The sequence below is a fragment of the Gavialis gangeticus genome, unplaced genomic scaffold (genome assembly GCF_001723915.1).
Source record: "Gavialis gangeticus isolate Ggan-Ray unplaced genomic scaffold, GavGan_comp1, whole genome shotgun sequence".
NCBI lineage: Eukaryota > Metazoa > Chordata > Crocodylia > Gavialidae > Gavialis > Gavialis gangeticus.
The window spans coordinates 147,504,121-147,522,646 of NW_017729022.1; the positions used below are offsets into that span (position 1 = coordinate 147,504,121).

The 18,526-nt window shown below is 42.2% G+C and overlaps 1 protein-coding gene across 1 annotated transcript in view; it reads left to right on the plus strand.

The window, feature by feature from the left end:
• Positions 1-18,526, plus strand: part of FSHR (follicle stimulating hormone receptor) — a 211,743-nt gene that overhangs the window by 99,326 nt on the left and 93,891 nt on the right. The window contains exons 3-4 of the mRNA XM_019516298.1: positions 10,659-10,733; positions 11,164-11,238. Coding sequence (XP_019371843.1) covers positions 10,659-10,733; positions 11,164-11,238 — 150 coding nt within the window. The remainder of the gene's footprint in view (positions 1-10,658; positions 10,734-11,163; positions 11,239-18,526) is intronic.

The following is an 18,526-nucleotide window of genomic DNA, read 5'->3' on the forward strand; positions in this document are numbered from 1 at the left end:
TGTTCATTTTCGTGACCAATCCTATATGATGGGAGAAGAGGCTAGAGGATCTTGACTTGTTTGGTCTATCAAAACTAAGAGGGTAAGAGGGCATATCATTGCTGTCCATAAGTATACCTGGCATAAACACCAGGGAAAGAATAGGACTATTTAAACTAAAGAATAATATTGGGGGATGGGGGGGAATGGATATAAACTGTTCATTTACAAATTCAGGCTGAAAATAAAAAGAAAGTTTCTAATTATCACAGGCATTAAGTTCTGTAACATCCTTCTGATGGTAGTAGTGGCAACAAAAAGACATCATTACTTCTAAGATGGATCTTGATAAATTTATGATGAAGTAACTGTGATAGCACTTGGTGACTGGACTTGATAACCCAGGAATTCCCTTCTGCTCCTAATAACTAGAAAATATGGCCTGAATGATTCTAGTACCTATAAATTTAGAAGGCAATATAAGATATATATTTTAAAAAGCTGGATGTATCATTAACAACAAAATTCTTAGGATTTTTAAGATGGTCTTATCATCTCCAGGGAGGGGTGGGGTGGGTCACACACCTGACATTTTTAATATTCCACGTGGATGATGCAAGATCTGAAATCACCCGTGGTTTAGTTTAGAGAGGATGAACTATTAGAACAGATCATTCTAATAGTAGGAGAGCGGGATACAGGGTGAACCGCTGATAGTAAAATGTGAAGCTATTACAGCATAAAAAAAGATTCCACTAACTCAGGATTACAACAATCTTAGCCACAGGCCAGATCTTTGTAGCGAAAGGCAATTCTGTTTTTTATGATTTAGAAGTATGGCTTCATTAAAACATTTCTTCAATTGCCTATTTAAGGGAGTGAAGTCCCATGTCTTGCTTCAAGGGAGCCTCCCTGGTATTCTACCTGGAGTCATTGAGCCAAGTGACCCAGCAGTTCCCCCACCTCCCTCACCAAGGCAGTTAGCATGGAAAAGAGGTCCTTATTCTCTGATTGTAAGGCAGTCTGCCTGGTTCACTACCCAAAAGACGCAAACCTACTTTGCCCTTGAGAGCATATTCTAGCAATTCTTGAATTACCCTCCTCCGAGGTTGAAGTTCAGGTTTGTTCACTTGGGTATCCCTTCAGTGCTTATCCTAAATCTAGTTTGTGCCTCCAGTGCTGGTTCCTTTAAATAAATCTATTGTTATTTCAAAATTATCAGTGTTAATAAATTATTGATAATATTTCTAGTCTTTTACTATGAAAAATATTAACAAGTGGAGCAAAAGAGTACAACATAGCCATAAATCGTTGTTCAGTTGCAAGAAAGATCATCTTTGTCCATTGTGCTGTCAACTTAAAGTCTCCAAATCCTCTCAAGTCCGTCATACTTGAAGAGAGAAGTATCTCTTCTATGGTGTGTATATGTACTTTACAATAAATGTGTCTTTTTTGCCTTGTTACCTTGTCATAGGTAACAGTTACCAACTGCATTAACTTCCCAAATCAATTAAATTTCTCAGCCAATGAAGAGACTACACTAGCTTTGTACTGCTATGCTTTAAATACATGTAAGTCCCTTTTTTCTATTTTCTTTACAAAAAAATCAAATATTTAGCCATAAATTGCCATTTATCAATAAAACAACTCATAAGCCACGGCATTATAGCTACACATCAGGACATGAGTCGATTTAGGATTTTGATGGCATTGCACATCATCACATAAAACACAATGTATTTTTCTTCAGTTAAAGAGAAACCAGAAGCTTCACTTATATGCTAGGGAGCTAGCATTGTATTATTCACTTTAAGATCAAAGCAAAAACAAATATAATTATTGGAATGTGCACTAATTTTTTAAAATTAAAGATAAAGTTTTAAAAAAAGAAACAGCACATCAGGCAAAAATAGTCAAAAAATAGTCTCATTATAGTTACAATGTACATCTCTTATTCAGATTCATAAAACAAAATCCATCCTTCTTGAATGTATTGATCTGAATTAATATTACCACATATGAGTTAATTAAGGTTTTTAGCAAAGCTACAAAACAACCTATAGGGCTGTGAACTAGAAAAGAGACATTGCCAGGAATTAACAGACAACAAAATTGCTGAAAAAGGACTCCTTTCCCCCTCAAAGTGGCCTCCTAGGGGATCCTGCCCATCAACTCCCTGAAGGAGGCAAAGTCTGCTTTTCTGAAGTCCAGGGTCCATTGTCTGCTGCTCTCCTTCCTTTCTTTCAGTGGTGATGTGCAAGGGGTGCACGCAGGTGCACATGCACCCCCTGAGCGTGGCGGTGCACCCCCTATGAAAAGGCACCGTCGACACTGCCAGCGGCGCCTGCGGACAGTTGCCGCTTGCCACCCCCACCGCCAACATCGCCAGCAGCATCTGCACGTAGTCACCAACTCCTGGTCAGTGCTTGCTACCCACCGCTGCTGATAGTGCCGGCAGCATCTGCGAGAGCTCCCCCATTTACTGCTACCGCACTCCTGCTGCCGCACTTCCACCACTACCGTGCCCTCCTAGCCACCGGGGGCACACATCATTCCTGCTTCCTCTCCTCAAGATCCTGAAGTTGATGATCTCGTGGTCACTGCTGCCCGAGTTGCCATCCACTTCTACATCCCCCACCAATTCTTCCCTGTTTGTGAGCAGTAGGTGAAGAAGAGCATGGGCCCTAATTGGTCTCTCCAACACTTGCACCAGGAAGTTGTCTCCAACACTCTCCAAAAATTTCCTAGATTGGCTGTGCATTGCTGTATTGCTTTCCCAGGAGATATGTCAGGGTGATTGAGAACAAAGGCCTATGATCTGGAAACTTCTGCTAGCTGTCTGAGGAAAACCCCATCTACCTCCTGGTCAGACGGTCTATAGCAGACACCCACCATGACATCACCCTTTAATGCTCTCCCCTCTAACCTTAACCCAGGGACTTTCAAAAGGTCTGTCTCCAGCTTCACACTGAAGCTCTAGGCAATCAAACAGCACTTCATGTAAAAGAGCAACTCCTCCTCTTCTCTCCTGCCTGTCCTTCCCGAACAGTTCATACCCACCCATGACAGTGCTCCAGTCATGCGAGCTATCCCACCAAGTCTCTGTTATTCCAGTCACTTCATAGTTCCTTGACTGTACAAGGACTTCCACTTTTTCCTCCTTGTTTCCCAGGCTCCGTACATTCATGTACGGACACCTGAGGTGTCTAGCTGATTGCCCTACTTCCTCAGGAAAAATGAGGCCTCCCCTGTTGCCCCATCCTGCTTTCTGCTTTCTCCACATCCCCTGCTTCCCCACTTACCTCAGGGCTTTGTTGTCTATCTCCCTGGGAACCTAGCTTAAAGCCCTCCTCACTAGGTTAGTGACTCTGTCTGCAAAGATCCCTCTCTTTGTCAGGTGGATCCTGTCTCTTCCTAGCAATCCTTTTTGGAACAACATCCCATGGTCAAAGAAGCCAAATTCCTGTTTGCAACACCACCAGCACAGCCATGCATTGATCTACAGGATGCATCCACTTCTGCCAGAGCCCTTCCCCTTGATAGGAAGAATTGAGGAGAACACCACCTGTGCCCCATCACCTTCACCCTTGCACCCAGAGTCTTATAGTCACTCTTGGTCTGCTCAGAGTCACTTGTGGCATATCACTGGTGCCCACATAGATGAGAAGCATGGGGTAGTAGTCACAGGGTCAGACGAGTCTTGGTAATCCTTCTGTGACATCTCGGATCCAGGCTCCAGGCAAGCAGCAGACCTGCTGGAACAATAGGTCAGGCCAGTAGATGGATCCCTCCATCCCCACAGAAGGGAATCTAGAACCACCACCACCCATTGCTTTCTCTTCATGACAGTGGTCTTGATCTTCCCCATCTTAAGGATTCCTGGACAGGCCTCTTCTACCAATGGAATGCATTCCTCCTCCTCTGTTGCTAGCACTCCATATCTGTTCTCCAGGCAAACCACTGCACATGGGGATGACAACTTCTTTTTGCTGTCAGAAGATAGAAGCTTCCACCTTCCACCTTCCTGGGAATCTGTGCCCTCTTCCTTTTCTAGCACCACCTTCTAGCAGTCCTTCCTCCATGGTCCTAGAGGTTTCCTCCAGTATGGAATCAGTGAAATCCTCACCGCAGAGGATGCTTCAGAGGAGTTGCTACCTTCTCTTGTAGCTCTTTTGCCTTCTCCCTGAGGAACACCAGCAGAAGGCACTGCTCACATTGCAAGCACCCTCCTACCACCTGGCTGACACTGGAAGGAACCTGCAACCCACAAACCTGGGTGGAAGCATCAATAGCGTGTGGTTTTGTCTAGACAGACAGATGCCTCACAGGTGGAAGCAACCCCATGGCTTGGATTGTGATGTTCTCCAACCATGTCTCTGGGTATTCTAATCTGCTGCCTCTCACTCCTTGCCTTTCTTTCCAAGCAGACCTTTCCTAACCAACTCCTTTGTAGCTAGCCTGTTGGCTGTTCCTTGATCTGATGTGTTTCCTTTTCCCTGGAACTTTGTTCCTCTCAGCAAGCTTACAGTGAAGGAATGTGTGAGAGAGTTTCCAAGAAAACTCCCTACCAGACTCCCCCTTGCTCTGGACTCTAGTTGAACAAGGGGCTTAAGTCTTGGTCTCATTGCTGAGTTTTAGCTGCAAAAATAAAACTATGTAGTTAGTCCTAATTACATACAAAAAAAATGTTACCTTTTATGCTCCTCTTCAAGGAGAGGGGTGGCAAACTAGCCTGCAAACCGACTTGTGAACTGCTTGCAAACTCCTGTTTGCTGCTCCCTGTTTGCTTGGACTGTCTCCTTATGTACCTCTCCTGGGCCTGGACTGGCTAGGCCCCTTTGTTATAGGGCCCTTTGTCATACCCAGGCAGCAATCAATCAGCAGTCAGTCCACTCAGCTTCTCAGAGCACACACACCCACCAAACAACCCTCAGCAGGCCAAACACACAGGTAGCACTGGCTCAGTTACCTTCCCCTGGCAGGATCTGGTGCCTCATCCCCTTCTCCCCCTTGCTCCCAGTGAACTTATATCATTCACTACCATATTCCTCAGATGATATTGGTATTGTGTGGGATGCCCCTTATCTGACATTCTGTTGTGACTTTTGCTTTGTTTTTCCCTTGGCAAGAATCACTGCCCTACCTTTTACGTGCAAAATACATTTTCAAAAAACTAACCAGAAGTGAAAAACAGTCACATTACCCAGAAAAATAAAATGACCCTTTCACTTTGCTTCTGCCTCACTTTGATCCTGAAATGACCTTTTGCCATAAAAGACAAATAAATGTCCAGTCTTTTATTCTTTCATTAATTTGAAATGTGGACTCACTTGGCTGTAGGACCATTAGTCAGTGTCTGAACCTGGGTTTATTACCCTCCTATGTTTATTTTAAGATTTCTGTTCAATCTAAGGGATTTTTAGAGGACTACAAAGGAATTGCCGTAAAGTGTAAATTCCTTGCTAATAAAAGCATTTAAATGACTATTTCAATTTATCTTGATTTTATGAATTGTACTTTAAAGAGTGTGTGGATGTTCTGATAAGGAAAATTCCTTTTCAAGTACTAAGGCACTATCAGACTTCTTCAACAGCCACTAGTACTTTCTGAAGTTATACAACCAGCCCCGACCCACTACCTCTTGTTTTTCGACTAATATGTAAAGCAGATTACACTTTGCTTTTTTATGAATAAATTAGAGAATACTCTTTTAGAGTATGATGTTACCAAGCCTAAGAGACTTCAGTTTCACTGAAGAATAAAGGGAATAAAGTCTATTATTTTATTCTTTGAAAAAATCTGGCTTGTCTTTTCTTTCTTATTTTAGTGCCTGATCCACAAAAGCCTTTATGTTCATGAGTAGCATTGTTGATGTTATTGGAATGATTAATGTACATAAAGTTAAATGTGGTTATGAGTTTTGTGGGAATGAAACCATAGTTTGTTTCCTCATTGATGTTTTGGGAATTCTTGATTTGTTTGGACATATCCAAAGACTCGTACGTATCAGATAGGATGCTTAACTTGCTGTCCATCATTGCAGCATTAGGTTGTACAAGATTTGACAGCATTATTCAATACAAATAAGTTATCCAATAAACATAGTCCCCTTTTATTATTTTAGTGTGGTATTTAGTGGGTTACATGCTTTCCTCCATACCAGATATCCAGAGAATTTGGGTCTGTTAATTTAATCTATTTCTCTTAGTTTGATTCAGCAGCTGTCAATATAGCAGTCAGTGTATGTTTTGAGTTTTCCATGAACAAAGTATGGGTTTGGTTTATTTATTCTCTATTTGTAATTGTTCAAACAACTTAAATTTCAGATCACCTGCTGTTTGGATTGCTCAATTCACCTCATTCATGGTGTGTGACCAAATCATAAAATTATGAGTTTTTGTTTCTGATTCTAAGCTAAATTACTGAAACTTGTAATGACAAGCAATGGATAACAAAGACAAAATGCTCTTTGTAACAGGGTGGCGTCCTTGTCGGGTCTCCGCCAGCCGCCCTGCTCCTGGGGGTAACCACCCACTTCACTTGTCTGCCACACCATAATTGAAAAATATGAGAGTTGTTACTAAGGCAAGAGGCTACCCATTACTCACTCTGCTGACAAGGGCCTTAATACCCACTCCAACCACCCTTCCATGGGTCCCATGCGTCACAGATGTTACTCTGTGTGTGTTACTTCTCTGGCCTATGGCCAGAGCAAACTGGGCACACAATTGTAGCTCTACCCTACAGCCCGAGGGCCACTCACATGCCACCCCTCTCTCACGGATCCCATTTACTCCCCTGGCTCTCACCCAGCCTCTTTCATACTGCCCGCTCTCGGGGCCACACTCATGCTGCCTGGCCTCACCCAGCTTCGAGCTTAGCCTCAGTCAGCCCCACTGCAGTCTCTTGGGTATCTCCCACTACCTTCACCTGAGCATTGACTGAGCGATTGTACAACTGTGGGCCTACTTCAGTCCTGGCCCCTTGCCCGGCATTATGCCCCCCCTGGGTCTTCTCACTCACCTACTCATGGGGTCTCTACTCACTTGCCTGCTCTAGTCTTTGCCCCCCCTCTCTCAGGGTCTCTCTGCTCATCACCCCTCTCATTCAGGGCCTAACTCGCACCCCCAGGCTTTACCCTGCTGCCTGGGCATGGCCCCAGGTCCCTCCTCTGACCTCAGCTCTGCCTCAAGGTTCTTTAGCTGAGCCCTGGGCTCCCCCTGCCCATTAAAACACCACCACGGATGTGGGCTGGGGTTATGAGGTGCCCCGACCCGCCTTTCACTAGAGAGGTAACTGGCCTGGCATTTCCTGGGGGCTCCCATGCCACTAGGAGCCCCACCAGGCCACCCTCCCCCAACAGGGCGCAGTTTTAGGTCTCATGCAGGACAAGAGGTCACCTCCACCCCATAGTCCCTGCCCTTACCTCCTGATATTGCCAGAGCAGCCTCTCAGCCTGATGTTACCTCCTCCCTTCCTGCAGCAAACTTCAGCCTAGCTTATATCTCTGGGTCCAAAATGGCTGCCCTGAACGGGCACCTGGTTGCTGCCTGTTTTCTGCCTTCAAAGTGACAGGCACCAAAGGTGCCCTGCCACACTCTTCTTTGTGCCAAAACATCCTTGTATGTACAGAAATGCTAATATTCATGTGGCTAGCACTCATTCAACAAACATTTGCATAAACACATGCTATCTGTGTACCTCTTGGGTGCTTACATTTTAGGGGAAAGCTTTTAAATCCAAAACAAAGATTTCTGGTTTCCCTGTTTTTCTTTTTAAAATAATTTTTTCTCCCATTCCAAAATGTTATGACCTCTTGGGCCTTAAAAATAAACAACAAAAATCCCCTTGTACCTTACCTTCACTAATTTAAAAAAAAAATAAAAGTAACACACCATCAACCTTAATCTTCTAATGCCAAAAACATATTCCTGATGTAAAGCTGTTTAATAAATAAGCGTCCTTTAAAAAGGATGTCTTGCCAGTTCTGTTACACAGCTGGGCTCACATATTGGACCGGATCATAAAATATTATTAACCTCAGCAGCACCATCTGTTGGGGCGCTTGCTAAAATATAGTAATGCCTTTGTTTTGCTCTTCAATGAAGCTGCACCACATAATGCAAATCATAGCATTTGTCTTTGTGCTGTTTTGCAGTGTGAAATTTCTCCTAACCAAAATCCTTTGCAGATATTACAAGTTCTTCATTTTCCATGGATTTTTCTTTTTTCTAGGTGACTGATTTTTCAGATTGCAGAAAACAAAATATTCTGCAGAAAACAGAATCCCCCCCCCCTTCTAAGTCTACTTTAGACAACTTTTATTTCATTAAATCCTCTAAAGGGTATGCTAGCAAATAGCTTGAGTCTATGCTACACATAAGGCATATCTGATTATTTGTCATCATGGTAGAAGATAGGGATAGAATGAAAGTCTTTGAGATCTATTTGGTTACATCCTAAGGTGTGAGATTTAATTCTATACGGTATAGTAAACCAGAGCCAGTTCACAGGAAAACAGGGTTCTTTTCCCACTTTGCTTCTCATTTGGCCTTGAATGAGTCAGTTGCCTTTCTGTGCCTCCTTTTTCCCTTTTCATTTCTTCATTTTGTTATCTTGGGGGACCACTCTTCTCCTACATGCATGTGTACTACATAGCATGATGAAGCCCAAGTCTCAGCTGAGCCATTTTGATCCTACCCTAATATGAAGATTGGAGCAACTCACCCTTCAGTTACAACTCCCAATGCAGTCTAGCTAACAATCACTTCCTTTTTCACTTGCTAATCAGTCAGTTGTTTAGGTAGTCATATATTCACTTGTTTTCTTAATCCTAAAGGCTTCCACCTGAATTTCTAAGGTTAAAAGCAAGTAAAGGAAAGTTTTTGATTTAAAAAAAATCCTTCCAGGCTTTTCTTCTTTGTCTTATTAAATAATAAAAAGTCAGAAAAGGTCACAAGACCAATTTATTTTCCTTTGTAAATCTTTTTTTCCTTTAATGGGCAGGTTCCTTGTTAGGTACAGTTCAATGATTTCTCAAAAGAAAAAGGACTATTTTATATACTGGTATATTATTTGTAATACTTTTTTATGGCTGACCCTTTACTTACAGTTATAATCTCTCATTACAGTACCTCAGGCCCTGTCTGAGCCTATTTGCCACTAGCTTAATTTCAAAAGAACAAAATAACCATAAATAAATGATGCTCATAAATGGTATGATCATGTTCTAGGACTTCATTTTGCAGCTGTGCTCTGATATGTCTCTAACAAAAAACAATGATATTACTGAATCATGTGACATAAATGGACCAAATCATACATAACTGACCAGATCCCAACCTGAAAAAATGGCCCCTCAGCCCCACTTCCCAAACTGGCAGCTTGGAATCCAAGTCAGGAAGTCCTGGTCACTGTCAGCATGGGGACATATTGGAGGTCTTACCCAAATGTATTGCTCTTCAGCAATTTCTGGCTGGCATAACAGCTAATTGAGGCATTAGGGCATATGCAGACACAGTGCATGCCCTGTTGTAATTTACATCAATATGCATCTTTATGTAAAGTGTACCAGGTTTTGGAATGGACGGATGTTCAGCTATCCACCTTAACTGCCCACATGTGGATATTACTGTACCTTGCCACAAGGTGGTTAGGGGAGCAGCTGATAGCAAATGACAACCCCAGGATAGAAGCAGACAGGTGGCACCTAAACTGTTGTAATTTATCCCCATGGGGTTTTACCCCTGATCCTTTGAGAGATAATCCTGAATCAGATTGTGTGAAGTTCCTCCATTTTAGGGGTTTATATCATATGTCAGTCATGCTTCTTATACAGGTGTACTGCCAGTTACACTGATGTGAACATTGTTTCTCCGGGCCCAAAATGACACCATAGCCTAAAACACCCAAAGGTAGTCTGAGAAGCCACAGAAAAAGAAACACTGTATAGGCAAGTGCATTCTTGCACAACCAGAGAGCCACCCTGTGTGTTCATAAAAGAAGACAAAAACCATTTCCATTCTGCAGCTCTATAGCAGTCCTGTAGAGTGACCAGGGTTAAGCAGTTTCCTCTGTTGTGCTAGGGCTAGGAAATGTGCATCGTCTCTAGTGCACCCGGCGTCACCCTTAAAACCTGCTAGCAGAACTCAGAAAATGCATTTAATTTGAATTTGAAGTAGGCTCAACAATTTATGCCAGAGAAAAATATCAGCATGTGGTACAGTTATAACAAAAGCTTCTTTTTTGGGAGCTGTTCCATTGCAAGCTCAGCCCCATCCTATTTTGTCATCAAGTTATGACATTCTCTTGCCTAATCTATATGCCTAGTTAGTGATGACAGAGATCCAGTAAACAGTACGTCAGGCAGATTCTGCTGTATCATGTAACATGTGCAGAGATTGGTATAATATATATATAACCCACTTGTGAGAAGCCTGGAGTGGTGGATAAGTCATTAGACCCGGCTCTATTTCAGACTCTGTCACTTGTTTGGCAAGGCTGCCTTGATTTTCCTGAATCTCCATTTCCTTATCAGTAAAATGAGATACTGATTTCCTCTGTCAAGGGCTTTAGGATCTAAGACTGAAAATTACCATAGAGACTTTGTGCCAAATACTCCTTTTTCTCTGACATCATTTCCTCTTTACAAGCAATACCTCTATTCCTTTTCTCCACAGAGAGATCTCACAGAACGATGTCTTAGAAGTTGTTGAAGCCAGTGTGTTTTCCAACCTCCCTAAGCTACATGAGATGTAAGTAAATGAGCAATATAAGATCAGAGGGTATCAGTGTAATGGCTAGTGGTAGCCAGGTATGTAAGGTTTGGTGGTTCAGTGCAGGTAAACTTTGAAAACTTCAGATGTATGCAGGCATCCAGAGGCTCTCCTTTTCCACTGGCTTCCTTTCTCCTCATTTCACCTTCCCTATCTTCTCCCAATCACATTAACCTATTTTCCTCTAAACTATTTCTTCTTACATAAAATGCATCCTTAAACCACTGGCAATGTCGTGTAGGGTTGAAGTCTGGGATTCCCTTTGCTGGTGTTCTCTTGAACTTACATAAAATTGCTACTCCCTTCTCACCATCAGAAGAACCCCAGAATACATTTCACTTCTTATATGTATTTTTTAAATTGATATATTGGTCCATTTGCTCTTACATTTGGTTTTTTTCCTTCACAGAAGAATTGAGAAAGCGAATAACCTTTTGTACATTGACCGAGATGCCTTTGAGAATCTTCCTAACCTCAGATATCTGTAAGAACTTTAGCATTTGCTATTATGGTAATTGTTTAAAATGATATGAATGTGTTTCTTTCCTCTTTTACATGAATGTCCATAAATATGTTCACTCTACTTACTTCCAACAATGGCAGTGTTTCAGCAATGGTTTTCATTTGTGCTTGGTGTCAGATGATTAAAACTTTTTAATATGAATTTATTTGGTGTTTAGTATGATTTTATTTTCATTTAAATAGCACTCCTCATCAGGAATGCAGTCTACAGCACCCTAGTTGCCACATCTGTCCCCTTGGGGATGCCATCACAATTCAGTGATAATTGAATCCATCCTTAAAATAGAGTGTTATCCAAAAATATTTTTGCAGCTTTTAGCATGTGACCTTAACCTAACTGCTAATCTCTCTTCTTTGCTATGTATTAAAAACAAATGAAATCTAATGGATGCTGTTTAACTGTAATTGTATTTTGTGACTGCAAGCTTAAATAACTTCTCTGGGTGGTCTTTGCTGTGCAGCCATAGATACTCCAAGATGTCACGTTAACTTTTTCATGCCCTAGGTAATATATTCCACTCATTAATCTTAGATGTTGAGAATATGTGCCTATGTCCTGTTTGATTTTTTCCAGTTTTTACTTCTAGCCATCAGTTTTTATCGTGGCTTAGTCTGATAAAATATACAGCTTTTGGATATGAGAGATACACTCCCAATATACTGTAGTTAAGTCACCTCATGACTTTCTCTTCAAAAAGCTGCATGCAGGAGGGCATTAAAATAAGCATTGAGTAGGTCTCAAATAATTCTTGTAGCTTTCCACTCTGAGCCCGCCCCATTTTTTTAATGCTCTTTGCACAAAATACAAACTAGATATCAGCCCTGGATGCAGTTTTTCAGCTTTGATCTCACCAGAGGCTTCTGCAGAGATAACATCACTTCTTTAATCATACTCAATATTCATTTCTTTATATGGAATTTTGGTTTAGGTTGGAACTTAAAAGAGCACCTCCTGCTACCTTTCGTCCCTAGTTGCTTGAGTGGGGTTTAGATTATGCAATGAAATATTTTCCTTCCCCACCCCTCTCTCCAGCTCCTTCTTTCATGTTCTATCCGGTTGCATTGGCCTTCTAGACATATGCCAGCAGGAAAGCAGTTGTGGCCATCCCCTTAATTAGCTTTCTGTCTCACAGGTCTCTGTTTTGGCAGAAGCTGTCATGCTTTAAGTTAAGCTTGGACTTTGGAGATGTGGCATCACTAAAGCTGCCCAATCAGTCATTATTTAAAAGCACGATAAACTGAAACATGTTTAGAGACACTGTACTATGAGATTCCTGTATTATCTTTAATGAATCATATTTAGATATTTACAAATGTTGAGCCAATGTAATCTCACTGTATAGTTTCATGCTCATCGGCCAATAACTAACTGAGAAAGAAAAACGAGAACAGTTCATCAGAATCTTACACACTTCACTGAGAAAACTAGAGTATTTTTTTTTAATTCATGAATAAAGAAATGTGCTTAGAAACAAGTATAAACATGTTGGTCTGATTTTTCTTTTCTCCAAACACCATATATTGGCAGGTACGTTTCTCTTTTACCTTAACTTTTGACCTTTCACATTGGGAAAAAAATATCTATTGATCTTTAAATAAGCTTTGCACTATATTCTCTACCCTTCGTATGCAGTTGCAGTAATTGTCAGTCAGCTGCAGTTTGCTCTTTCCCATTCAGTCTGCTATAGTTCTGTCTCAACAACACTTTCACACACTCTGCCGCTCCCCATCCTTACCAACTATAATCTTCCAATTCCACTGTGTGGCTTTTAAAATTTGTCATGTTGCTTCGTTTTGCTAATGTCAGTTAATTCTTTCAGATTTATCTAATCTATAGAAATCCAGGGTCTCTTGTCACCTTCAATTCCTGCTACCAACTGTGCTCTTTTCACTTGGTCCAGAATTTTAAATTACATCAGGGGCTTTATTTTATTTATTTATTAAGATAAGAACTGAGAAGGTATTTCTTTAGCACATCATTTTCAATTGCTAGAAGCACTTATAATCAGTTAAGAGCTTATTGTTTTTTTAAAGAAAAATGTATTACCCAAGGTGCCATCCCTGCTGTTAAGGCATGGTGTTAATCAGACAAAGAATACACCAAGCTGTTGCCCCAAGAAGGAATATAACATCAGGAGTATCCAACTGAATGAGACAACAACCTATAGCTAGACAAAGGAAGCACCACACTCCAAATCACTTGTTCTTTAAGTCTCCCCAAACCACTGCCTAACTTCAAGTGTAACCCAGCTAGCAACACAAGGAAAACTCCTACAATGGATTCATGATGCTCTTATTAAACCTAGTTTGACCTAGTGCTGCACTTTGTCTACAATCAGCCTTTCCCACTTACTGTCTGACCTAGGTCTTCTCATGGAGGCAGCATAGCCAGACATCAAATAATTCTTCATGTACAGGAATCCTATTGCATCAAAGAGGAGAAATGTTATCTCTTCCATCACCACCCACTTCTGGCACTTGGACTCTGAGATTTGGGTGAGGAAAAGGGGTCTGACCAGATTTTCCTCATGCCCACTTATTTCTGTCTACCAAAACAATCCCTTGGAACTATCAGCAGCAGGCTTAAATTTCAGCAACCTTCAACAGCAGCTAAGGTTATGAACTTCTTTGGATTCTTATTTTTTACCTCTTACAAAGGAGCAACTGAATCTCCATGTGTTCAAAGACTTAGCACTGAAATAGTTAATAAAGGGCCTAATTCTCCTTTCAAACTGGTATAAATCAGGAGCCACCCCAGTAAAATCAGTAGTGTTCTACCTACATGGACCCGGTATAAAAAAGAGAACCTGATCCTGGTTTGATCCTACTGCAATGGACTAACATTATTTTCTTTGAAAGTACATGCTCCAGTACTGAGGTTGGCGTGGTGTGGAGGCACAGCTGCCCAAAATACAGTGCCACAGTGGGCACTTCCAGTTTCGCTTTTACCTTACAAGCTGGCATGCCGGTTAATAGAGCATGCTGGTTTGTAAGGTGCTGGATAACACGGCTTTTACACTATATACACAGCTGTCCAGGGCTGTTGTAGTAGCAGGCACAAAATTCTGAGGTGGAAAGATGCTCGAAACCACCAGAAGCCAGGATGGGAATAACTACAGCCATTATGGAGCACTATGGAAGGGCAAAAAGTGACAAGATAAAGGTGCCAAGGAGGAAGGTGAGGTCAGGGCTATGGGGAAGTAGAAGTGGTAGTTGGTGAGGTAGGTTTTAAAGGATTGGGAGAAAACCAAAGATGCTTGTAGCCAGAGGCCAGTTGAGGAGAAAGGTATGGGAGAGGATGGTGGCAAGGGAAGTTAGAGGGCAGAAAGATAGATAGAGTATGGACCTGGTGAACAGGGAAGAGAAGGGGCAAAGGGTTCAAGTGTAGATAAAAGAGTACAGGGAGCATTAGGCATACTTGCATGAAGGATCGATGAATGCTTTTCTCTTGTCACTCTCCTGTTTTTAATTGGTTCTCTTTGTCTTACTGTAAACTACCTTGAAATATTTTAGGAAGGGCAACATGTAAATCAAATAAATTAATAAATAAATACGCATTTATATACAATGTTGAAAAATATGTCACATTTTAATTCACTTTATTAACTCTTGGGAAAATATGTTAAAACAATAACAGACCTTAAGGCTAGGGACAGACATTACACATAAACCAGTTGAAGTTAACAGAAACTGGTTTAAACCTGTAACAGAACAGATGTTCAGTCAGTGATGTACCATGGGTCTCTGGCACCCAGGGGCCAACGTATGCATTTATCCCCACTCCCCTTTCGTTTTCATAGCAATACTTAAAGCCATGTCATGAGATAAGACTCTGAAGTGTGCCCCCCCCAAGCAGGACTGTCCCTACGGGGGGAAAAACAGGGTGACCACCCCAGGCCCTGTGCTTTGGGGGGCCCTGTGGAGTGGAGTGGAGCAGCGGCGGCACAGAGCTGAACCAAGCTGTGGCTCCATGTCCAGCTGCTCACTACCCTCCCTTCCCCACCGCCAACACCGGCATCACCAGCGGCAGCAGCTTCTTGGGGTCTGGGATCTGAGTGGGGGTGGGGCCCCACATGGGCTAATTTACCCTGGGCCCTGAACCCTGCTCAGGTCACCTCTGCCCAGGGGCCATGGCCCCCTCCCCTGTCGGTCTGCCACTGTGTTCAGTGCACATAAACCAGTATGAAAATTGCTGAAACTGGTCTGAGATAAACCTGGTTGAATGTAGTATCAGACTTGACTGATTTGGGTCAAACCAGTTTATGCATTGTCTGTCCCAGACCCCTTCCTGTTTTAGGTTAAACCAGAGTCCCCCAGCTTCCTAGATGCTTTGCAGCCCTGGGCGGGGCTCTGCTCTCTGCTCTATCCAACAAGGGCTGGCCTCACCCCTCTGCTCCCTAGCTCGAGCTCTTGCAGACAGCAAGGTACAATGGTACCTGGCTGGCTTCCTCTTGCTCCTCCCCACCCTGCTCCCTGCTCAAGCAGGGATTCCCTCCCCTCCTTTGCCTTATACAGATGCCTCTCAGCATTACCTAGCATACCCCATGCTGGCTATGGTCCATGCTGTGGGAGACAGGACAAAAGCAGACAGGACAGTGTTGTCTCAGGACTATTTGGAGCTAATCAATAGGTAGCTGGTAGTGTCCCTCCACTACTTCCTTGGAAAAAAGTTGTTTAAGAAGAGCTTGAACTAATGAGAGAGGCTTTCATTTTGTTTGATGGGCTGATAAATGCTAACAACTCCCTATGTAACTCCACAATTCCCTGTGTAACTCCCTGCTGTGTAAATAAATGCTCTGTTACCAACAGCTGGGGGGGGCTCCGTAATAAAAACATCCTGCCCTCAGCTCAGCACTATGGAAGGGAAGGGAGGGCTGCTCTACTGTTCCCCAGCTTTTAGCCTGAGCCACTGCAGGCATATGCCAGCATTTCCTCAGTGCAGAGGGGATGTCTGTATGGTTAAAAATGGGTTCAGCCTAGCCAGGTTAGATTAACCTGCAAAGATTGAATCAATTCAGGCTCAGGCTCAGGCTTTTTGAAGGTCTGTCCCTACCCCTAAGGAGGATGAGTTGGGATGGGGCCAGCCTTGCTACTGCTGTCTGGCTCAGGGCTTTGTGCACTGAGCTACTGCTGGGGAGCTTGTGAGTTTAAGTCTGAGTTTAGAGTTGATGGCAGCAGGAAAAAATTTTTAGACTGACACATGGCAAGATGCGATGGGCTCCAGAAGTCATTGGACCAGTGCCCAGGCTCTGGGGTTAAAAGCTGCAGGGCATGCTGAAACCCTCTGGGTCTCTAATCTAGCTAGACACTGAAGTCTAATAGCTGGTGCATCCTCAATAAACTGTGACTAAATGAATGTCAGAAGGCTGAATAAGGAGTTATCAATGAAAATGTTTAATCAAATCTTTTTTCAGACTACAGACATGTGTTCTTTGGAAACTGAGGGCGTTTTTACACATGGTTCTAGGGGAGCATCTCATACATCAGCATCCCCACACTTCAAAATGGTGGTAGACTGATTTAACTAAAGATTGTCGAATGAACTTTAGTTAAAGCACCCCTGCCACCATTTTAAAGTGCAGGGATGCTGATGCACAAGACATGGAGGCTGCAAGAGCACACTATTTAGCACAGTCCAGCAGACTCGATTAATTGAGTCTGCTCCAATGTGCTGTAATTACAGCATGTCAGAGCCACCTCCCCACCCATCTACAAGCACCCTGAAAGATTAAGCCCAGAGTTCCAATTGTTATCTGCCTTTTTCCTTTACCTGTCATACTAGACATTACATACCACTCTGTGAACTTCTGCCCTTTTGTGTTTCATAGTAGATGGCTGCATATGTGCAAGCATATGCCATCTGCCCTGAATAAAATCCTCAGAATAAGTATCATTTACCACATAGCACCTATGCCAAATGTTGTATATTTAGCAATGCCTGCAAAAAGAGAGAGAGAAACAGCACATGAGAGAGAGCACATTTTTCCAAAGACAACTAACTGATATATGGAAACGAAAAAGTATCTATCTTTACATAGATACTGGCACACTGTTCTCGCTTACTTTCAAAATATAAATGAATGAAACAGGATACTTCAGGAAAAGGTTAGACCCAATCTAATTATCTGTTGAAGTCTGTGGGCGTCTTTCCATTTACTTCACTGGGTGCTGGATTATGCCCCAGCTGAGACAGTAGCAAGATAGTCAAGTCAAATTAAGAAAACATCTACATTTATGAATGCCTTGAAATTGAACTAAAAACCGTTAAACTATTCCTGATTTCTCTCTGTAGAGAATTGTCTGTTGTGCTAGTTGTCCCCCCAACACATCTGTCACAGCCTGACACATCATGTGGTGTTAATCACAAGGGTGGTTCTTTCCTACTATCAGGTTCTTTTATCTCTTTCCACTCGTTTATTTCCTATAACTTTTATCCCATTCCTTATGGAGGAGTGTCCTTCACAATTCCTTTTTGACTCATTGGGAGAATGATTACTGGAGCTTAATGGGGGAGAAATATTTCTCAACAATCATTTAAATTACAAATACTTGCACTGAGCAGTATTCAGTTGTTATAAACTTTTAGTTCGATGACGCTTCAATCAAAAGGGCCAGACTTAGCATGAAGAAAAGTCCAGATAGTCAGCACATGTAAACCTGTGGAGCACCCTGGAGATATACTTTCTTAGTCCACTAGAAAATCTGGACCAACATTATAATAATTTATTCAAGCAATTTTGATTACTTGTAACTCTCTGGGTGTGTCTACATGTTCATTAATGTGCTTTAGATAATACACATTATATCTAGTACTTGCATGCACTTTTACATGTGCTCTGGGGGTTGGAGGCGTGGTACTTTAATTAAAGCGGCTCCAAGAGCCAATCTAATTAAAGTGCTGCAGCTTCTCACATATCAGCATCCCTATGCTTAAAAATGGGAGCAGGGACACTTGAACTGAAGCTTGTTTGACGATTTTCAGTTCAAGTGCCCTCACCAACATTTTTAAGTATGGGAGCACTGATACATGAGACGTAGGAGGCTGTTGGAGTCTGGTAATTACCACACTCCAGTAAATTCAATTAATCAAGTCTGCTCCCATGCTCTGTAATTACAGCATATTGGAGCAGCCTCCATGCTTGTGTACAGGAACCCTCCATTGTGGGGTACTAGAAAAATGTATATTAGCCTATTTTAATATGCATTAGCTAAAGAGCACTTTTTGTAACACTTTAATGAGCCTTAAAATA